This window comes from Aquarana catesbeiana, linkage group LG01 (assembly GCF_042186555.1).
Source record: "Aquarana catesbeiana isolate 2022-GZ linkage group LG01, ASM4218655v1, whole genome shotgun sequence".
Classification (NCBI taxonomy): domain Eukaryota; kingdom Metazoa; phylum Chordata; class Amphibia; order Anura; family Ranidae; genus Aquarana; species Aquarana catesbeiana.
In genome coordinates this window covers 951,334,260-951,357,880 of record NC_133324.1, presented here as the reverse complement: position 1 = coordinate 951,357,880, position 23,621 = coordinate 951,334,260, and the positions used below count along the sequence as shown (strand labels likewise).

Genomic DNA, 23,621 nt, shown 5'->3' with positions numbered 1-23,621 from the left:
TAGTTGGGCTCCTCATAGAACATCCAGTAGCCATCATGGACATGGCAAGAATAAATGTCATGGTAGCGGAATCTCTCATAGATATGAGGGAAATCCTCAATGAACTCCATCATCTGATTTTAGTAAATCTTCTCCAGTATTTATATGAGCAACTAACTTATTCTGCATGGAATAAATGAATAAGTGATTTTATGATGGAGTGCGACTCTCATCCAGTGTACAATATATTCTCATATAGATGAATTTGTCTCTATCTAAGAGCGTTTTTTGATTGGTTGTATAGGTTGCTTCACTTTACAAACTCTCATCGAAAATCTACATTGCATAAATGAAAAACAAACAGAAAAAATGTCTTTATCAAGTTTATTGTCAAGCAGAAAACGTAAAATGTTTTTAAACATTTAAATGGAATGATGGAGACGTCTGAAGGACCCAATTCTGGGGCTTGTGGCTCCCCAGTCGGTGTATCTCCTGTACTCTCCAGGTCTCAGGTAATACTGACGTCCCTTGTAGTTGGGCTCATCGTAGAACATCCAGTAGCCATCTTGGACGTGAACAGAGTGGATGTCATTATAGCGGAATCTCTCATAGACTTGAGGACAATCCTCAGTGAACTCCATCATCTGTCCTCTGAAGTCTTCTCTCTCATAAATCCTGATTCTGAAGGAACCTTGGTGCTGTTAAAATAAGTTACACCACAATAAAACATAAAGCAATGGAAACAAAAAAAAAAAGCAACTGGTCATATTACTGCTATCATTTCCAATAAAAATGTACCCAAAGAGATCAGATAGAGGTTTGGATAGAATGTAGAAATATTAAATATTCCCCCATATGTTAAAATTAAACATTGATGATTTGGGGTCAAAAGAACTTAACCATATACAGTATATTTTTAAACTGTTTCTATCTTCTTTTTTTTTTTTTTTTGATAGATAAACAATTAACACATGACAAGGAATCTAAAGAACTATGGGTTAGCTAATGATACAGCACCGGCTTTGAGGCTGCATTTGTCTGATTAAAACCTCAGACTTAGCTGTCTGTTAAAGCTTTTCTTCAGGTTTACCACCCCTACCCCCACCCCCAATCCAATAACTTAACAGACTCTACTCCTCTTTCAAAGTGGTTCTAAAGGTAGAAGTTGTTTTTACCTTAATGCATTCTCAACATTGAGGTAAAAAATCTTCAGTTAATAGAAACACAGAGTGGTTCTTGGGAGCAAGCATACACGAGTGCCCCCAAAGCAAGTGATTTTCCCATCAGCCCCCCCCCATACTTAACTAAGCCCGATATCGATCTAGCGATGTGCATGAGAGCCGTAGCTCTCTTGGCTCTCTCTCTCCTCATTGGCTCACAGACAGCAGCTATTTGCTTCTGCTGCTGTCTATCACAGCCAGTGAGGAGAGAGTGGTAGTGGGGCTTGGGAGCAAGCATGTACAAGTGCCCCATAGTAAGCAGCTTTTTATGGGGGCACTGGACAGAGGGGAGGAGTCAGGAATCCTGGCGGCAGGACCCGAGAAGAGGAGGATCGGGGCGGCTCTGTGCAAAACCATTCTACAGTGCAGGTAAGTATAGCCTGCTTGTTATTTTAATTTTTAAAAATCCATTTACAATTGCTTCAAATAAATGCCTAAATCCACATTTTCTGTAATTGGAGGTCTGAACAGAGAGCAGGTAGCTATCTAACACCCATTAGTCAGTGTTACAGATTGGAGGGTTTGGCTATGACCAGGGACGGACTGACTATCGGGCAGTTCGGGCACTTTCCGAGGGCCCGTTCACCAGTAGGGGGCCCCATGACAGCTTCCACATCGATCTACCCATCAATCACCGCTAGCTGACGGGTAGATTGGGTTCCGAATCCTTGCTCCCTGCTAAGAGACTGCAGTGTAAACAGACCTCTCGTGATGCGCTCCTCCCCGCCGGCCCCTCCTTCCCTCCTGTCCACCCCATGTGCTTGTATCTGTCATCACCTTACCTCGGACGGACAAGAAGAGAGGAGGGGCTGGCAGGGAGGAGCGCATCACAAGAGGTGTGTTTACAGCCGCTTCCTGCGCTACTCTGCATCTAGGAAGGAAAGTGCAGCCGCTTGTATGCTGCCCTGTGTCCCTCTAAGTGCCCAGCATCCTGCTCTGTGCCACAATGCACTGATATCTGCCCCATGCCCTATAGTCTGCCCATACTCTGCTCTGTGCCACAATGCCCTGATGTCTGCCCATACTCTACCCTGTGCCCCATGCCCTGATATCTGCCCCATGTCCTGATGTCTGCCCATTCCCTGCCCTGCTGTCTGCCCCGAAGCCCTGCTGTCTGCCCCCATGCCCTGCTCTTTGACCCCATGCCCTGCCTTGTGTCCCCATGCCTTGATGTCTGCCCCATGCCCTTCTCTGTGCCCTCATGCCCTGCTCTGTGCCCCCATGCCTTGATGTCTGCTCCATGCCTTGCTTTGTGCCCCCATACCCTGCTCTGTGCCCCATGCCCTGCTCTGTGCCCTCATGCCCTGCTCCATGCCCCATGCCCTGCTGTCCGACCCATGCCCTGCTCTGTGCCCTCATTCCTTGCTGTCTGCCCCATGCCCTGCTCTGTGCCCCAATGCCCTGATGTTTGCTCCACACCCTGCTCTGTGCCCATGCCCAGCTGCCTGCCCCCATGCCCTGCTGTCTGCCCCATGCTCTGATGTGTGCACCCATGCCCTGCTGTGTGTCCCAATGCCCTGATGTGTGCCCCAATGCCCTGATGTGTGTCCCTATGCCTTGCTGCCTGCCCCAATGCCCTGCTGTGTGCCTCCATGCCCTGCTGTGTGCCCCATGATGTGCCCTGATGTGTGCCCTGTGATGTGTCCCATGCCCTACTGTGTGCCCCGTGATATGCCCTACTGTGTGCCCCATGATGTGTCCTACTGTGTGCTCCATGCCTTACTATGTGCCCCCACTGTGTGCCCAGTTCCCTCCTGTGGGCCTTGTGATGTGTCCTGAGCCCTACTGTATGCCCCATTATGTGCCCTGTTCCCTGCTGTGTGCCATATAATGTGCCCTGCTGTGTGCCCCGTGATGCATCATTCAGTGCCAATAATGTGCTCTGCTGTGTGCACCATACTGTGCCCTATATGTGCCCTCTTGCCCCATGTAATATCCCCTGCTGTGTCCCATTATGTACCTTCTTGCCACCATGTAATATGCCCCATAATGTGCTCTGCTGTGCCCCATTAAGTGCCCTCGTGCCCCTATGTAATATACTCTGCTGTACCCCATAATGTGACCTCCTGCCCCATGTAATGTTCCCTGCTGTGCCCCATAATGTGCCCCGTGAGTTGTCAATCCGCCCCTGGCTTTGACGGAGGTCTGAATGGCAAAGTATCTCTATCTAGTGACACCAGCCCAACATAGTGTATTTTACTAGTCCTGGCTCAAGGGGAAAATGCCCTCCAGGCCAGTTCTCCCTTGAGTGTAATGCACACTTGACATCAGTATAATATAAGCTGCCCACAGACAAAGAAGGTTACTTGGCCATGCTTAATCCAACTGTGCTTCATCAATTTTCGCATTTTTTTTAAATAAAATTAAAATCCTTGGCTGAGTTGAGGATTTTTGTTTAGCCCTACAGAGCAGGATGATAGGAGAGAGGAGAAGAACAACTCCATTGGGGCAGTGTATACTGGCAGGACAAGTAAAGCTTAAAATAGGTTTTCTTACCTGTACAATCAATGATCACCTGTAATTATAGGAGTAGTGGGCCTTTAACCTCATAAAAATGACACTGATTACAATAGGACATAATCATCTAACAGCTATAGACAGCTTTGGCCCTTAACCAGAGTTTGGCCCTTAACCAGAGTGCACAATGTATTATTACCTGGGGGCTCAGACGACAAGATTTAATAGAGTCATTGTAGCCCATCCACTGCTGGAAGTCAGGATAGTCTCCTCTATGGAGGAAGTACTGGTGTCCTCTGTAGTTGGGGAGCTCATAAAGGATCCAGTTCCCACTTTCCACACGGATGGAGTTGCAGCGTCTGAAGTATGTGGACAGGTCGGGACATTCAGAGCTACACTCGTAAGAGCGACCCTGGAAGTTCCTGTCCTCGTAGAAAATGATCTGTTGATTAATAAAACAAGATCAGGTCAATTCAGGATCAATAGTATGGTTCAGTTTTAGAATTAAAAGAAACAGCGTGAACAATATTTTTAATATAGCCATTCTTAACCAGGTCTCATTGGAATCCTAGGGTTCCTACAGAGGTTGCTGACGATTCCTTGAACTGTGGCTAATTTACCTCCCAATAGATGGTGGCTTCATAGATCCAGGTCCATCACCATTTAGCAGAGCCAGTAGCATGGCACCAATGGTCTTTAAAGCTGTCTGTAAGAGTGGCATTCTAATTACCACTGTAAGGGGGGGCATTCTTCCCACCGACCAGCAATGTAAGGGGCATTTTTCCTAATGATCCTCCATTGGACTAATCCTAGCACGGTTTTCCCTGAGATGTGAATATTATTTTAAGGGTTCCTCTCAGATAAAAGGTTTGAGAAAGACTGTTTTAATGTGAACCACTACTGCCAAATATATCACAGACTTCTGTCATTGACCTCAACCGCATTGAACATCTTTGGGATGAATTAGAATACCAGTCGTAAGCCAAGCATTCTTGACTTGCATCAGTACCGGACTTTATAAATGCTCTTTTGTCTAAATGGGCCCACATTCCTACAAAAATTCTCCAAAGTATCGTAAAAAAGCCTTCCCAAAAGAGCTGGCAACTGTTTTAGGCGTGAAAGGGGAAGCAATTCCATATTAATGGCCAAGGTTTTGGAATGGGATTTCCAACAAGCTCACATAGGTGTAAGGGTCCGGTAGTCACAAATGTTTGGCCATATAATATAAATGACAGCCTCAGCTGTGCCAGATAATGGCCGTCTGACAAGCTGCCTATAAAATAGACCTCAGTATTTACAAATCCACACAATTTTAAGGATAAAACTTAAACAGAGGTATGCAGCTACTAAAAATCGATATCCACAGGCTGAACCATTGGCTAAATATTCATTTGATATTTCAATATTTGTATGCCCGTCTTACCTTTCCCATTTTGCTTGTCTTGTCAGTGTGCTCCTGTTAGTCTGAACTGGTAGATAGCTGGTGAAAAATTGCCTTTATATACCCTGCAACATTTCTCATATGTTTAGGCTTTGCCCAATCAGAATGAATAGCTTTTCCACGCTATTGAGAATTGTTCGTTGTTTCTGTGAGACCATTGTTTGTATCTTTCCCCTTGCATCAGCACACAAATGCTTTACCTAGACTGTCTAACTGAAACAAAACCTTTGCTGCAGCAACCAGTCACTTGAATAGTTTGGAATCCGTGTATATGTGTGTGTTTTATGGAAGATGTTATGTGATATAGAGTTTTGGATTCATAGTACCATTTTTTTTTTTTTGCAAATGATGCCAAATTATTTCCCTATAGGATGTCTCTGACTTACTATCCGACCTGGATGCTCTTATTGGGCAACTACAGTATGTGGCAAATGAAGTTTAATGTTTATAAATGTAAAGTTAAGTGTTTGGGGACTAAAATATGCACACGTCATACACTATATTACCAAAAGTATTGGGACGCCTGCCTTTACACGCACATGAACTTTAATGTCATCCCAGTCTTAGTCCTTAGGGTTCAATATTGAGTTGGCCCACCCTTTACAGCTACAACAGCTTCAACTCTTCCGGGAAGGCTGTCCACAAGGTTTAGGAGTGTGTCTATGGGAATGTTTGACCATTCTTCCAGAAGTGCATTTGTGAGGTCAGGCACTAATGTTGGACGAGGAGGCCTGGCTTGCAGTCTCCGCTCTAATTCATCCCAAAGGTGTTCTAACGGGTTGAGGTCAGGCCAGCCAAGTTCCTCCACCCCAAACTCACTCATCCATGTCTTTATGGACATCTTGCTTTGTGCACTGGTCCAAATCATTTGGTGGAAGGGGGATTATGGTGTGGGGTTGTTTTTCAGGGGTTTGGGCTTGGCCCCTTAGTTCCAGTGAAGGGAACTCTTAATTTTAAAATTCACTGGGCAGCATGATATCAGGTCCATTGAATTTTTGGATGTGATGCTAACTGGAGACAATGGTGAAAATACTTCAAATCTTTATAGAAAACCCACTGAAGGGAACACGCTTCTGCGTGTTGATTCCAGCCATCCAGGGCATACAATCAACAGCATCCCCATTGGCCAGTTCCTCAGGTTGAACCGTCTATGCAGCAGGAATTCTGACTTCAAACGTGAGGCCACACATATGTCCTCCAGATTTGAAGACAGAGGATACCCTAGGTCAGTTATTAACAGGGAGTTTAATATTGCCGACAAAGTGCCTCGGCATAATTTATTGATAGACAAACCTGCCACAAAGATAAAATCTAAACATGGGTGGTCCAAGCGGTCTAGCAACATCACAACTTTCTCAACACCATATAGTGCAAAATTTAATAAAATACAAATACAAAAATACCAAAAATCTACCTGTGCTATCCAGTGACCTCATTTACTCTCAAATATTGGCCAGAGGTATGCGAACGGTCTCCAGGAGGGCACCCTCGCTTAGTAGATGGTTATCATCTAGTTTCTATACTAGCAAAAAAAAACCCACACATTGGTTATATTTAAAGGTACTTTTAAATGCGGGAGTAAAAGCAGTGTATACTGCCCCTTTATCAAAGGAGGTGACACAGTTCTTTCGGCTACTACAGGCAAGTCCCACAAAATATTATCTTTTATCAACTGCAACATGTGGTTTGTGGTGTATGTAATAACAGGCACACTGTGTTCTATCCAGTATGTCAGAAGGACAACACGTAGACTTAGGGATCGCCTCTACGATCATCTCTATGATATAGAGAAAGATCATTCCACTAACATGGAGCCTCATTGGAATGATTTTCATAACAAAGACACATTCAGTTTAGTCATCCAGGTTATAGAAAAAGTGGTGAGGCCACCCAGAGGTGGGGACAAATTCAAGATTTTGTGCAAACAGGAGGTTCGATGGATTTTTAGCTTAAATACTAGAAGGCCCTCAACTTTGAATGGGAGGCGTCTCATTTTTATGAATGTGACACGTCCCTCGAGGATGTTATACACAACCACAAAGCATTCTTTCCTCCTTTCGACAGACGTCATAAATCGATGATAGTCAGTGTACATTTGAACATACAGAACATACCTTGTTTCACCACCGATACAATCTCTAATGCGAAGGCCAATATAATTGAAATCGGCACTGCAAATTGATTTGGCAGTTTGCCGATTGCCTTTTTCTTATTCTTATCTTTATTATTTATTTTTTTATGTTTATGTTGGCATCTATACGATCACAAAGATGTTGACATGCACTTGTGAAATTATGAATATCTATTTAACCTCTAGCGTGAGGACTGATATAATTGGGATCGGCACTGTAAATGGTCTCACTGGTTTGTCGATTCCCTCATTCCAATGACAGCATCCACACGATCATAGGAATGTTCATATGTACCTGTGGATTCATGTCATTATCCCCATTCTTTATCTTTATTTTTCAATTTCCATTCTCCACGTTCTTTTCTTAATGTCAGTATAATCTGTTCACAGGAGATGTACATATATCTTCTGAGTGATCTTTACATTTTTCTCTTTAGAATCAAAGTCCCCTTGTCTCTTTAGATATGCAGTAAGGGTCCACTCCACATCCATACACTAACCGATCGAGAGACATTCTTTTCCTTGCTTTTTTAGCTCTCAGCATGTTATGCAGGGAACATGGACGCATAATATATGCACTTATACATTTAATAGTAGAAGGCATGGACTTGATTAAGGTACGAAGTGGGTTTTTTTTGGATGGGTTACTGGAATAAATACAACATTCCAAACAACAATTATTTTAATCATGGTTTTTAAAAAAAAGTCTATGATCCATTTATTTATTAAGTGAAGATTTGCATATCAATTGGGTTTCAAATTCGTGTATTAACTAGATAGATTTTGCCTATTATGTGATATGTCATCAATTTATAGGTTTATTTCGTAATTTGTTCTTCCAAAATTGATTATTCTATCAGTATGAAAATATCTGGGAGAGGGGTACGAAAACAACATATAAAGATATATGTGGTTGATAGAATTTTATGTGCTGGTACCTCTCATGGGCTCTCCTCTTAGATGTTTTTCATTCATGGTCTGATTGTGTAGGATGGGTGTTTCTGACATATTCCTTTATTGATTGGCACCAATCCCTATTTATACACACAGTCAGACCATGATACTTTAGCTATGACTAATATTAATATATAATATATTTCAGAATTTTTTTTTCTTTTTTTTCCCTGTTTTTGTAATATTTTAAAATTTAATAAAATAAGATTTTAAAAAATCTTTCAATTTTGCTCATTTCTTTTTGACATTCACCCAAGTAGCTTCCACGGTACCATATCCCAGCATTTATATATAAAAAAAATAGACATCCTTTATCACTGAATAGCCAATGGATTTTTTGATCTTAGGTAAATATATGTAGCCCCATTGTCCAAAACAGAGGCTACTATGTCAGTTTAGTTTCTGACCGGCTGTAGTTACCGCAGACTGTTTTCTCACCTGGTTTTTCCCTAAGCTTAAAGTGGTTGTAAAACTTTACATATACCCAGTGAAGTGACTGGCCTCAGGCGATACACAGAGCTGAAACAAATTATCCTACATACGTTGTACATATTTATCTGCAAAACCTTCCTCTCTACACCAGTACAAAGTGCTGAATTTAAAAGCTTGTCTGAGAGTTCAGAAAAAAAAGAGGGCGGAGAGCTGAAGTTACACTCTACAGAACTCAGTAAGGAGAGCTCCGAGAACTGATTGGAGGGAAGGGACACACCCCCTCCACACAGCACATAGGAACAGAGCTGAGACCTGAAGATTTTTTGGTCATTTTTATGGAAATGATGAAGACATTTGAAGGACCCAATTCTGGGGCTTGTGGCCCCCCAGTCAATATGTCTCCTGTACTCTCCAGGTCTCAGGTAATACTGAAAGAAGAAAAATTGCAGCTCAAAAGTTCCAGACCGATGACTAAGCATCTATTGTGATGCGAAATGCGTTAGCTGTTCTCCCCTGTTTTCTATGCATAAAATATGACTTTTTTTGGATTTTAATCCTTCAATAAAGATGCCTTCAATGGTGTGCGGCCGTCCAGTATTTTTCCTTCCTTCTCAGGTAATACTGAAGTCCCCTGTAGTTGGGCTCCTCATAGAACATCCAGTAGCCATCATGGACATGGCAAGAATTAATGTCATGGTAGCGGAATCTCTCATAGATATGAGGGAAATCCTCAATGAACTCCATCATCTGATTTTAGTAAATCTTCTCCAGTATTTATATGAGCAACTAACTTATTCTGCATGGAATAAATGAATAAGTGATTTTATGATGGAGTGCGACTCTCATCCAGTGTACAATATATTCTCATATAGATGATTTTGTCTCTATCTAAGAGTGTCTTTTGACCGGTTGTATAGGTTGCTGCACTTTACAAACTCTCATCAAAAATCTACATTGCATAAATGAAAAACAAACAGAAAAAATGTCTTTATCAAGTTTATTGTCAAGCAGTTTTTAAACATTTAAATGGAATGATGGAGACGTCTGAAGGACCCAATTCTGGGGCTTGTGGCTCCCCAGTCGCTGTATCTCCTGTACTCTCCAGGTCTCAGGTAATACTGACGTCCCTTGTAGTTGGGCTCATCGTAGAACATCCAGTAGCCATCTTGGACGTGAACAGAGTGGATGTCATTATAGCGGAATCTCTCATAGACTTGAGGACAATCCTCAGTGAACTCCATCATCTGTCCTCTGAAGTCTTCTCTCTCATAAATCCTGATTCTGAAGGAACCTTGGTGCTGTTAAAATAAGTTACACCACAATAATACATAAAGCAATGGAAACAAAAAAAAAGCAACTGATCATATTACTGCTATCATTTCCAATAAAAATGTACCCAAAGAGATCAGATAGAGGTTTGGATAGAATGTAGAAATATTAAATATTCCCCCATATGTTAAAATTAAACATTGATGATTTGGGGTCAAAAGAACTTAACCGTATATAGTATATTTTTAAACTGTTTCTATCTTCTTTTTTTTTTTTGATAGATAAACAATTAACACATGACAAGGGATCTAAAGAACTATGGGTTAGCTAATGATACAGCACCTGCTTTGAGGTTGCATTTGTCTGATTAAAACCTCAGACTTAGCTGTGTGTTAAAGCTTTTCTTCAGGTTTACCACCCCTACCCCCACCCCCAATCCAATAACTTAACAGACTCTACTTCTCTTTCAAAGTGGTTCTAAAGGCAGAAGTTGTGTTTACCTTAATGCATTCTCAACATTGAGGTAAAAAATCTTCAGTCAATAGAGACGCAGAGTGGGTCTTGGGAGCGAGCATACATGAGTGCCCCCCATAGCAAGCATTTCCGCCCAGCCCCCCCCCCATACTTATCTAAGCCGATCACAATCTAGCGATGTGCATGAGAGCGGCAGCTCTCCCTCCTCATTGGCTTACAGACAGCAGCTATTTCCTCCTGCTTCTGTCTATCACAGCCAGTGAGGAGGGAGTGGTAGTGGGCCTTGGGACCAAGCATGCACAAGTGCCCCATAGTAAGCAGCTTGTTATGGGGGCACTAGACAGAGGGGAGGAGTCAGGAATCCCGGCGGGGGGACACGAGAAGAGGAGGATCCAGGCGGCTCTGTGCAAAACCATTCTACAGTGCAGGTAAGTATAACCTGCTTGTTATTTTAATTTAAAAAAAATCCATACATTCACAATCGCTTCAAATAATTGCCTGAATCCATAGTTGGAGGTCTGAACAGAAAGCAGGTAGTTATCTAGCACTCATTAGTCAGTGTTACCGATTGGAGGGTTTGGCTATGACTGAGGTCTGAATGGCAAAGTATCTCTAACTAGTGACATCAGCACAACATACTGTATTTTACTAGTCCTGGCTCAAGGGGCAAATGCCCTCCAGGCCAGTTCTCCCTTGAGTGTAATGCACACTTGACATCAGTATCATATAAGCTGCCCACAGACAAAGAAGGTTACTTGGCCATGCTTAATACAACTGTGCTTCATCAATTTTTGCAATTTTTCAAAATAAAATTAAAGTCCTTGTCTGAGTTGAGGATTTTTGTTTAGCCCCACAGAGCAGGGTGATAGGAGAGAGGAGAAGAACAACTCCATCTGTGCAGTTTATACTGGCAGGACAAGTAAAGCTTAAAATAGGTTTTCTTACCTGTAATTATGGTAGCAGTGGGAATTTCACCTCATAAAAATGACACTGATTACAATAGGACATAATCATCTAACAGCTATAGACCACTTTGGCCCTTAACCAGAGTGCACAATGTGTTATTACCTGGGGGCTCAGACGACAAGACTTAATGGAGTCATTGTAGCCCATCCACTGCTGGAAGTCAGGATAGTCTCCTCTATGGAGGAAGTACTGGTGTCCTCTGTAGTTGGGTTGCTCATACAGAATCCAGTTCCCGCTCTCCACACGGATGGAGTTGCAGCGTCTGAAGTATGAGGACAGGTCGGGACATTCAGAGCTACACTCGTAAGAGCGTCCCTGGAAGTTCCTGTCCTCGTAGAAGATGATCTGTTGAATGATAAAACAAGATCAGGTCAATTCAGGATCAATAGTATGGTTGAGTGTTAGAATTTAAAAAAACAGCGTGGACAATATTTTTAATATAGCCATTCTCAAACAGGGCTCATTGGAATCCTAAGGTTCCTACTGAGGTTGCTGATGATTCCTTGAACTGTGGCTAATTGACCTCCCATCTGATGGTATCTTCATAGATCCAGGTCCATCACCACTTGGCGGAGCCAGTAGCATGGCACCAATGATCTTTAAAGCTGTCTGTAAGAGTGGCATTCTAATCACCACTGTAAGGGGGGCATTCTTCCCACCGACCAGCAATGTAAGGGGCATTTTTCCTAATGACCCCCTATTGGACTAATCCTAGCAAGAGTTTCCCTGCTCCTATGGGGAGTTTAAGGGCTCCTATGGGGTAATAGGTTTGAGAAAGACTGTTTTTAATTGAACCACTACAGCCAAATATATCACAGACTTTGGTCATTGACCTCAACTGCATGAACATCTTTGGGACGAATTAGAATACCAATCGTAAGCCAAGCATTCTTGACCCGCATCAGTACCTGACCTTATAAATGCTCTTTTGGCTAAATGGGCCCAAATTCCTACAAAAATACTCTAAAGTATCACAAAAGCCTTCCCAAAAGAGCTGGCAACTATTTTAGGCATGAAAGGGAAGCAATTCCATATTAATGGCCAAGGTTTTGGAATGGGATTTCCAACAAGCTCATATAGGTGTAAAGGTCCGGTATTCACAAATGTTTGGCCATATAATATAAATGACAGCCTCAGCTATGCCAGATAATGGACGTCTGACAAGCTGCCTATAAAATAGACCTCAGTATTTACAAATCCACACAATTTTAAGGCTAAAACTTAAACAGAGTTATGCAGCTACTAACAATCAATATCCACAGGCTGAACCATTGGCTAAATATTAATTTGATATTTCAATATTTTTATGCCCTTCTTACCTTTCCCATTTTGCTTGTCTTGTCAGTGTGCTCCTGTTGGTCTGCACTGGTACATAGCTGGTGTAAAATGGCCTTTATATACCCTGCAACATTTCTAATATGTTTAGGCTTTGCCCAATCAGAATGAATAGCTTTTCCATGCTATTGAGAATTGTTCAGTGTTTCTGTGAGACCATTGTTTGTATCTTTCCCCTTGCATCAGCACACAAATGCTTTACCTAGACTGCCTAACTGAAACAAAACTTTTGCTGCAGCAAACAGTCACTTGAATAGTTTGGAATCTGTGTATATGTGTGTGTTTTTTATGTAAGATGTTATGTGATATAGAGTTTTGGATTCATTGTACCATTTTTATTTATTTTTTTGCAAATGATGCCAAATTATTTCCCTATAGGATGTCTCTGAATTACAATTCGATCTGGATGTTCTTATTGGGCAACTATGTGGCAACGTTTAATGTTTATAAGTGTAAAATTAAGTATTTGAGGACTAAAACATGCACACATCTTCCTTTACTAGCACATGAACATTAATGGCATCCCAGTCTTAGTCTGTAGGGTTCAATTCTGAGTTGGCCCACCCTTTGCAGCTATAACAGCTTCAGCTCTTCTGGGAAGGCTGTCCACAAGGTTTAGGAGTGTGTCTATGGGAATGTTTGGCCATTCTTCCAGAAGCGCATATGTGAGGTCAGGCACTGATGTTATGCGAGAAGGCAAGGCTCGCAGTCTCCGCTCTAATTCATCCCAAAGGTGTTCTATCGGGTCAGAACTCTGTGCAGGACAGTCAAGTTCCTCCACCCCAAACTCGCTCATCCATGTCTTTATGGACCTTGCTTTGTGCACTGGTGTGCAGTCATGTTGGAACAGGAAGGGGCCATCCCCAAAATGTTCCCACAAAGTTGGGAGCATGAAATTGTCCAAAATATCTTGGTATGCTGACGCCTTAAGAGTTCCGCTCACTGGAACCAAGAGGGTCAAGCCCAACCCCTGAAAAACAACCCCACACCATAATCCCCCCCCCCACCAAATGATTTGGACCAGCGCACAAAGCAAGGTCCATAAAGACAAGGATGAGCGAGTTTGGGGTGGAGGAACTTGACTGACCTCAACCCAACTTTTGGGATGAATTAGAGTGGAGACTGCGATCCAGGCCTTCTTGTCCACATCAGTGCCTGACCTCACAAATGACCATTCTTCCAGAAGGGCCTTCAAAAATGTGATAGATTGTAAGGAAATCGGATGCGTAATTTATGTCCCTAGAACGCCTGATGGTGCTTCTTGGATGTTGGGCCTCTATGTGGCCAGGCTGTGTAAAAGTCTCACACATGTGGTATTGCTATACTCAGGAGGAGTAGCAGAATACATTTTGGGGTGTCATTTTTGCTATGTACATGCTATGTGTTGGAAATATCTTATAAATGGACAACTTTGTGTAAAAAAAAATGCATTTTCATTTTTTTCCCACATTTTCCCAAAACCTCTGGAAAAATATGAACTATTCAAAAGACTCATTATGCCTCATAGATTATACGTTGGGGTGTTTGCTTTCCAAAATGGGGTCACTTTGTGGGCATTTCCATTGTCCTGGTGCTCCAGGGCCTTCAAAAGTGTAATAGATGGTTGAGAAATGAGATGTGTAGTTTATGCTCCTAGAACACCTGAAGGGGCTACTTCAATGTTGGGCCTCTGTATGTGGTCAGGCTGTGTAAAAGTCTCACACATGTGGTATATATTTTGGGGTTTCATTTGTGGAATGCACATGCCATGTGAGAGAAGTAACCTGTTATAATGTCAATTTGGTGTGAAAAAACAAATAAAAATAGAAAAAAATCTTCATTTTGCAAAGAATTGTGGGAAAAAATGACAACTTCAAAAAACTAACTGTGACTCGTACTAACTACCTTGGAATGTCTACTTCCCAAAAAGGGGTCATTTTGGGGGTATTTGTACTTTATATAACAGATGTCCAGCACTATGCTGGACATCTGTTATATCCTTGTTTAAAATAACACAGGAAGAGAACTTTGGATTGATTTACATCTCAGGATACTAATTTCTACTAGGCTGAATCAGGCCCCTCTGTTTTCTCCTATATTACAGCATTTCATCATACATTTTTTTGTCATTCCATTGTGTTTTTTTTCTGTCCAATTTGTTCCTATTTTTTACCACCCATCTTTCCTTTTGACTGACTGATGGACTGCTGATACCATGGCTAGCCATTGAGCTGTTTGTGTCTGGGATCAGCGTGAACACTTAGTGCATTTGCATTATCACACTGTCCCCTCAGGAACTGTATAGCCTGTAATCTCAGGTAGTAGGGGGTTTCATAGGTGCTATAGGGGTGCGCTGCTTATTGGGGTAGGGAGGAACCTCCCCTGCCTGCGGGCTTCCTCGCTTTTTTATGAGGGAACATATACTGTTTACAGGGAGGGTTTAGACAGATTGTTGGGATTCCCCTTACCGGTATTCCCACCATATCTGCCTTTTAGGGGTGGTTGTGTACACATTTTTCTGTGTTCAGCTTTGTATAGCTAATAAAACCTTTTTGTAGTTTACTCTGTTTGGTGTGCCTTGGTCATTTAGTTTTTTATTTATTTATTTTTCATATATAGTTTTTTGATCACACCCCCTTTAATATATGTGGTGAGTACTACTAAATTTCTATCCTGACGGGATTCCCATTTTTTCATATTCTTTGGTCTAAATATTGTGAACATGTACATTTAACTGAAAATTTATGGTATAGACACATACAAGACTCAGCCATGCAAGCTCATAACAAATCATGCTATATTTGTCCTGCTATTCCTCATGCTACAGGCCAAAACACTTTATTTACTAGTCAAGAACTAGATGAGAAAGAAGCAAATTGCTTATTGTATCTTTGGCAGTGTAGGATAGGAGGAGAGCTGGTAATAAATGACTTTAATGTGACACAGATAAATGTAAATATTACAGGCTGGGAAAAAGGTGGGGTAAAAAGTGAAGCTAGGGTTTTTGGTATTAAAACTCCAGATCAGCTAGTCTGTAAAAACCTTAACAGTAGTGACTGCCAATTAAGTTTAGTTATTGGAAGTAATTGAAAAAATGTAAATTCAGGAAGATGGTTGGAATTAATGCAATATTTATTCTGTACAGTTCAAACTCTGTGGAAAGATAACATAAGTATTGCTAGTGACACCTAAAATAAATGTTCTCGTGAATGGCATGAATATGCAGGCAGCATGACATGGTTTTGGGGACAGTAATTAGTAGATGGTATTAGGGTAAAGAGATTACATGAGCCTAATATTTGTTATATAGGGAATGGTACAGGGCAGATGTTGGGGAATGATATAAACTGTAAAAACATAATTTGTGTGAAATATTTGCAGTCAGGGACTTCTACTATAATGGATTTGTATTGGCAATGTGGGGAAAAGGCTTATTCTAAGTTACCGGCTAACTGGATGGGATCTTGTACTATGATAAAACTGTATGGTCACACCCTGATTATTCCAGTACACAGATGGGATGTAGGAACACAAAATACACATTTGACTAGGGGAAAACAGTTGAGTAGACAGTGTAGAGGAAATTACTTTGTAGATAAATCTGAAGTGCCCTATGAGAACCGATTATTCTCTGACAATGAAACATTTTTTGCTACGGCATTTTTTAGTGGTGCGTTCCAGGTCCAAATGCAAGATGGATTCAGAAGACAAGATATCATTTGCTGCAGTTGCTAAATGCCACGGAGGAAGGCTTTAATGCCGTAAAGGAGGAACTGAGGAATTTGAGACTTGCATGCTTGCAAAACAGGTATGCCTTAGACTTACACCTTGCAGCATCTGGAGGAGTATGTGCCTTGATTAAGGACACCTGTTGCACATTTGTTCCAGCAAAGGATGGAGAAGAGGGCAACCTTACAAGAGCCATTAAGCATTTGACTAATCTGAGAGATCGCATGAAGAAAGAAGCAGGCATCTCGGGAGATTGGTTTTCTGGGCTTGAAATTCCCAGCTGGTTCTGGTCCTTGATAAAACTGTTTGCTCCTATCTTTGTTATTCTTGTTGTGCTATTATGCTGTATTGGACTGATTATTACCTGTTGTAAGAAGATTACAGCAAAAATGACTATGATGTCGCTAAAATCAACTTCAAAGGTATCTGTGCAGCGAATGGACAAGACTTTGCAACTACAGAAGAAGATACAGTGTGTTTTTGATCAAACTGATTTTTTGGACTGTTTGTGTGATAAGTGTCAGATGAATAGGGTGGTCGGGGAACATGATGAGCAGTCTGCATTGTAATTGCAGACTGTAGTAGAATTTCATATTAACCAGTATATTTTATGTTATTCATATTAATTTGCATATGTTTTATTGATAATATAATTATTATTCATATTATTATTTGTATTATTATTATTATTATTATTATTATTATTATTATTATTATTATATAGTAGTGGTCTTATCAATATTATTATTCAATAGTAAAGCAATAGTTATTAATCTTTATTAATAGATACTATGTTATTCCATAAATATAGAGAAAGCCTTCATTTTTAAATATTGAACTTTAGATGACCTCTCTGCTTCATGTTGATATTCTTTTTATAAGACAGTCACACGTTTACTGGGTGAAAATGTATTAGGATAGTTCATTTTTAGTTTTTAAGTTCACTAATTAGAAGAGAAACACTTTGATAGCAGTTGAACTACAGCCTGATAAGATAATATTCCTTAAAGGTAATAAATAATCATTGTCAAGAATAAGTAATAAAACTTCTTATACTGGTGGTTTTAAAATAATGACGTGGAATATGGGAAAGTTATGACCATTAATTTATTCTGACAGGGTCAAAAGGGTCTGCTTGTGCCCTCATTAAAACTGATAAAATACATTGAATAAGAAGAACACTGATGTGTATGTATGTATTCATAATAGGGATGAGCTTCGTGTTCGAGTCGAACCCATGTTCGACTCGAACATCGGCTGTTCGCCCGTTCGCCGAATTGCGAACGATATGGGCCGTTCGCGCTAAATTCGTGTGGCGCGTCATGGCCCATAATTCACTGCGGCATCGCAGTGCATTGCTGGCTGATGATTGGCCAAGCATGCACTATGACCCGCATGCTTGGCCAATCACAGCGCCGTCAGTAGAGAGAGCTGTAATTGGCCAAAGCCAGGGTGGCTTTGGCCAATTATGGCTCAGGGGATTTAGTACACACCCCACACTATATAAGGCCGCCTGCACGGCGGCCCTGTGTAGTGTGTGTTCCGGTGTGCTGAGAGATAGAGAGAGAGAGAGAGACAGTGTCATTTGATTTGAGTTAGATAGATTAGGCAGAACAGTCAGTCAGTTAGCTGCACTTACAGTGTATTGTGTATATATATGCATCCCAGGTGTTGCATATATATATATACACTGTATTCAGTTTAGCTAGATCCGTTCCTGTTATCTTCTATCTAGACTATTTACATTTAGTGCAGTGCGTCCTGCTCACAGTGTTCAGCTAGATCCGTTCCTGCTATTTACATTTAGTGCAGTGCGTCCTGCTCACAGTGTTCAGCTAGATCCGTTCCTGTTATCTTCTAGACTATTTACATTTAGTGCAGTGCGTCCTGCTCACAGTGTTCAGCTAGATCCGTTCCTGCTATTTACATTTAGTGCAGTGCGTCCTGCTCACAGTGTTCAGCTAGATCCGTTCCTGCAATTTACATTTAGTGCAGTGCGTCCTGCTCACAGTGTTCAGCTAGATCCGTTCCTGCTATTTACATTTAGTGCAGTGCGTCCTGCTCACAGTGTTCAGCTAGATCCGTTCCTGCTATTTACATTTAGTGCAGTGCGTCCTGCTCACAGTGTCCAGCTAGATCCGTTCCTGTTATTTACATTTAGTGCAGTGCGTCCTGCTCACAGTGTTCAGCTAGATCCGTTCCTGCTATTTACATTTAGTGCAGTGCGTCCTGCTCACAGTGTTCAGCTAGAGCCGTTCCTGCTATTTACATTTAGTGCAGTGCGTCCTGCTCACAGTGTTCAGCTAGATCCGTTCCTGTTATCTTCTAGACTATTTACATTTAGTGCAGTGCGTCCTGCTCACAGTGTTCAGCTAGATCCGTTCCTGCTATTTACATTTAGTGCAGTGCGTCCTGCTCACAGTGTTCAGCTAGATCCGTTCCTGTTATCTTCTAGACTATTTACATTTAGTGCAGTGCGTCCTGCTCACAGTGTTCAGCTAGATCCGTTCCTGTTATCTTCTAGACTATTTACATTTAGTGCAGTGCGTCCTGCTCACAGTGTTCAGCTAGATCCGTTCCTGTTATCTTCTAGACTATTTACATTTAGTGCAGTGCGTCCTGCTCACAGTGTTCAGCTAGATCCGTTCCTGTTATCTTCCTACTGACAGGCAGGCTTGTCTGGTTACAGTATATAAAGCTACCTGAAGAAAATTACAGGTGTTCTATCCCTGCTTAGTGCAGCTACAGGCCATTAGTATGTCTGGAAGGCCAAGAAGGAGAGGCAGACAGTCACAAGCCAATAAGAGAGGGCAAGCAGGCTCTGTGTCTAGTGCTGGTCGTGGAGACGGTGCATCCTCATCAGCACGTGGCCATGGGACACGCTTGGCCTTTTTTTCGGCAGCTGGCCGTGTTGAGCCGCAACATGCGGAAGACTTGGTCGAGTGGATGACCAAGCCGTCCTCATCCTCCTCATCCTCTCTCACCCATGCCCAGGGTGCTTTGTCTGGCAAAGCAGCGGCCTCTTCCCTCAGCTCAATGTCATCAGTGACTCCTTCCCTAGCTCCACCATGTCCTCATGAGGATTCCCTCGAACTGTTTGACCACAGTGTTGGGTACATGCTCCAGGAGGATGCCCAGCGTTTGGAAGGCTCTGATGACGATACTGAGCTCGATGAAGGCAGTAACATGAGCACGGACAGAGGGGGTGCCCAAGAAGGACAGCAATCTGGCAGTCATGCTCCCCCTGCTGCAGCATACTGCCAGGTTTGCTCCAGTGATGAGGAGGGAGGGGATGATGAGGTCACTGACTCAACGTGGGTGCCTGATAGGAGAGAGGAGGAGGAGGCGGCGGCACATCACCAATGAGGCAGGATGCCCTCCAGGGGCCAGCCTAAGGGCAGCACATTGACTGCATCACACCCCAAAGCTCCACATGTGCAGGGCGCTGCAGTCTCTGCGCGTTATTCAAAAAGTTCTTTGGTGTGGGCCTTTTTTGAGACGAGTGCATCAGATCGCACCGCTGCTATTTGCAACATATGTCTCAAGCGTATCTCGCGTGGCCAAAACATCTCCCGCTTGGGTACCACATGCTTGACCAGACATATGTTGACCTGCCATGCAGTTCGTTGGCAAGCGTATCTAAAAGACCCACACCAAAGAACAAAGAGGATCTCTCCTTGCTCCTCATCAGCTGAGATTTCCAACCCCACTAGACCTTCAGTCCTCTCTGAGACCTGCAGTGAGAGGAATGAAGGTGTAGAATTAGGTGTGTCACAGTCAAGTACTCGTGGGCAATCTGCTTTTGGTACACCGACGTCAGATTGTACCAGGCAAATTTCCCTGCCCCAGCTGCTGCACCGCCGAAAGAAGTTTGCTCCCAGCCATCCACATGCCCAGCGGTTGAATGCTAGCTTGGCAAAATTGCTAGCACTTCAACTGCTGCCTTTTCAGTTGGTAGACTCTGCCCCCTTCCGTGAGTTTGTGGAATGTGCGGTTCCTCAGTGGCAGGTACCCAAACGCCACTTTTTCTCACGGAAGGCGATTCCGGCTCTCTACCGGCATGTGGAAGGCAATGTCCATGCCTCGCTGGACAGGGCGGTCAGCGGTAAGGTGCATATTACCGCTGACTCATGGTCCAGCAGGCATGGACAGGGACGTTACCTAAGTTTCACGGCGCATTGGGTGACTCTGCTGGCAGCTGGGAAGGATGCAGGACAAGGTGCAGTAGTGTTGGAGGTTGTTCCGCCACCACGCCTCCAAAATGCTGATTGTGACACACCTCTCTCCTCCACCCCCTCCTCTTCTTCTTCCTCCATGGCCTCTTCCTCGGAACCAGCGGTGCTCCGTAGGCGTTCAAGGGGCTACGCAAGTACGCAGGCCAAAAGATGCCATGCGGTGCTTGAGCTGGTTTGCTTGGGGGACAGGAGCCACACTGGGGCAGAGGTTCTGTCAGCTCTGCAGGGGCAGGTTCAGAGGTGGTTGACGCCACGCCAACTTAAGGCAGGAATGGTGGTTTGCGACAATGGCACCAACCTCCTCTCTGCCCTCCGACAGGGACAAATGACCCATGTGCCCTGTTTGGCTCACGTCCTTAACTTGGTGGTGCAGCGGTTCTTGGGCAGGTACCCGGGCTTACAGGATGTCCTGAGGCAGGCCAGGAAAGTCTGTGTGCATTTCCGCCGGTCATATAATGCCAGTGCTCGGCTGACGGACCTCCAAAAGGAGTTTAACCTGCCCAAGAACCGACTAATCTGTGACATGCCCACCAGGTGGAACTCAACGTTGGCCATGCTGCAGCGGCTGCACACGCAGCAGAGGGCCATCAATGAGTACCTGTGTGACTATGGCACCAGGACAGGGTCAGGGGAGCTTGTTTTTTTTTCCCCACGCCAGTGGGCCATGATCAGGGATGCATGCACTGTCCTGTCACCATTCGAGGAGGCCACGAGGATGGTGAGCACTGACAGTGCATGCATCAGTGACACTGTCCTCCTTGTCCACCTGTTGGAGCACACGCTGCGTGGAATAATGGACAGGGCACTTGAGGCAGAACAGAGGCAGGAAGAGGAGGACTTCCTTAGCTCTCAAGGCCCCCTTTATCCAGACAGTGTTCCTGCGTGCCCGCCGATCACACAGGAAGAGGACGAGGAGGAGGAGGAGGAAGATTGTGTCAGTATGGAGGTGGAGCCTGGCACTCAGCATCAGCAGCAGTCTTTAAGGGATCAGTCCCAAGGAACACATGGACTTGTACGTGGCTGGGAGGAGGTGGCTGCGGACGTTGTTGTCCTTAGTGACCCAGAGGACTCCGGACCGAATGCCTCAGCAAACCTACGCTGCATGGCCTCCCTGATCCTGCAAAGCCTGCGTAAGGATCCTCGTATTCGTGGTATCAAGGAGAAGGACCAATACTGGCTGGCAACCCTCCTTGATCCACGTTACAAGGGTAAGGTTGCGGACCTTATCTTGCCATTGCAGAGGGAGCAGAGGATGAAACATCTTCGGGAGGCCTTGCAGAAAGGTCTGTGCAACGCGTTCCCAGAGACTGGGAGGTTACAAACACCTGTTTCTGGACAACGTGTTGCTGAGGCTTCGGTCAGTCAAAGAAGGAGCGGTGGAGAAGGTGGCCGTCTGACCGATGCGTTCAGACAATTTTTTGGTCCGCAGCCCCAAGGTATGATCAGTTCCAGCAACCATCGCCAGCGTCTGTTTTACATGGTGCAGGAATACCTAGGGGCAAGATCAGACTTGGACACCTTTCCCACCGAAAATCCTCTGGGTTACTGGGTCTTGAGGATGGATCACTGGCCAGAGCTTGCACAGTATGCAATTGAGCTACTGGCCTGTCCTGCATCCAGCGTTCTTTCGGAACGCACATTCAGTGCTGCTGGAGGCGTGGTAACCGATCACAGGGTGCGTCTGTCCACCGACTCGGTCGATCGGCTGACCTTCATAAAAATGAATGAGTCTTGGATCACCACCAGCTACCAAGCACCTGATGCTGATGTAACCGAATAATTTTTTTTGAAATCTCAGATCCCTTCAAAGACTGCCTATGCTGATGCTGAGTGACTATCCCTGAGTAATTATCCTCTTCCTCCTCAATCATCACGCTGATAGCTTGTAAGAACATTTTTGGTTCTGGGCGCCACCACCAGTGCCTAAGGCACAATTTTTCAGCCCCTGTTTAACAGGGGCGTGCAATTACAATTTTTGACGTAATACTTTGCAGCAGGGCTCGTTCCTGCATTCCAACTAGAGTGTCTGTGAGGGGTTGCAGTGTTGTGGCACCAGCACCAGTGCCTAAGGCCCAATTTTTCTGCCCCTGTCTAACAGGGGCGTGTAATTACAATTTTTGATGCAATACTTTGCAGCAGGGCTCGTTCCTGCGTTCCAACTAGAGTGTCTGTGAGGGGTTGCAGTATTGTGGCACCAGCACCAGTGCCTAAGGCCCAATTTTTCTGCCCCTGTCTAACAGGGGCGTGTAATTACAATTTTTGAAGCAATACTTTGCAGCAGGGCTCGTTCCTGCGTTCCAACTAGAGTGTCTGTGAGGGGTTGCAGTGTTGTAGCACCAGCACCAGTGCCTAAGGCCCAATTTTTCTGCCCCTGTCTAACAGGGGCGTGTAATTACAATTTTTGAAGCAATACTTTGCAGCAGGGCTCGTTCCTGCGTTCCAACTAGAGTGTCTGTGAGGGGTTGCAGTGTTGTGGCACCAGCACCAGTGCCTAAGGCCTAATTTTTCAGCTCCTGTTCAACAGGGGCATGTAATTACAATTCTTGATCTAATATTTCACAGCAGGGCCCTGTGAGGGCTTACAGTGTTGTGGCCACAGCAACACCTAAGGCCCAAATTTCTGCTGAGTATATAGGGCAGGACCCTACTTTCAAACATCTAACTTACAAACGACTCCTACTTGCAAACGAAAGGAGACAACAGGAAGTGAGATGAAATCTACCCCTAGGAAGGGAAATTCTCTCCTGTAAGAGTTAATATGGGAAAACAATTTCTCCTTTCCACTGATGCTTTCCAATCCTTGTTCCACAAAAAAACCCAAATTTTCAAAAAACATTTTTCATTGGGACAAAAAAGTGAGGTGAAATCTTCTGAAGAGGAGGAAAGACAGCAAAACAAATGTCACAGGGGTGATAACCCTTCCCTATGTTTTCCAAAAAGCTTAGAAAAGATTTTTTGGCTGGAGCTAAACACGTTAAAAATGTTCAAAATTACAAACAGATTCTACTTAACAACAAACC

The 23,621-nt window shown here is 43.6% G+C and overlaps 2 protein-coding genes across 2 annotated transcripts; both read right to left on the bottom strand.

Annotated features, from left to right (window-relative positions):
* Window positions 1-349: 349 nt before the first annotated feature.
* LOC141126475 (gamma-crystallin-3-like) lies at window positions 350-5,201 on the bottom strand. The gene is made up of 3 exons (XM_073612420.1): window positions 5,080-5,201; window positions 3,856-4,098; window positions 350-677 (listed from the first exon to the last, which is right to left on the bottom strand). Exons 1-3 carry the CDS (start codon window positions 5,086-5,088, stop codon window positions 402-404), a joined length of 528 nt encoding a protein of 175 aa, XP_073468521.1. The 5' UTR covers window positions 5,089-5,201; the 3' UTR covers window positions 350-401.
* Window positions 5,202-9,603: 4,402 nt separating this feature from the next.
* On the bottom strand, window positions 9,604-12,730 carry LOC141121794 (gamma-crystallin-3-like). The gene is made up of 3 exons (XM_073611516.1): window positions 12,643-12,730; window positions 11,426-11,668; window positions 9,604-9,912 (listed from the first exon to the last, which is right to left on the bottom strand). The coding sequence occupies exons 1-3, from the start codon at window positions 12,649-12,651 to the stop codon at window positions 9,637-9,639; spliced, it is 528 nt and encodes a 175-aa protein (XP_073467617.1). The 5' UTR covers window positions 12,652-12,730; the 3' UTR covers window positions 9,604-9,636.
* Window positions 12,731-23,621: the final 10,891 nt, after the last annotated feature.

Excerpts from the sequence above, each read along its gene's own strand:
- LOC141126475 (XM_073612420.1), bottom strand. Across the intron at positions 678-3,855 it reads CTTGTCGTCTGAGCCCCCAG|CACCAAGGTTCCTTCAGAAT; the intron begins GTAATAATACAT and ends TTATTTTAACAG.
- LOC141121794 (XM_073611516.1), bottom strand. Across the intron at positions 9,913-11,425 it reads CTTGTCGTCTGAGCCCCCAG|CACCAAGGTTCCTTCAGAAT; the intron begins GTAATAACACAT and ends TTATTTTAACAG.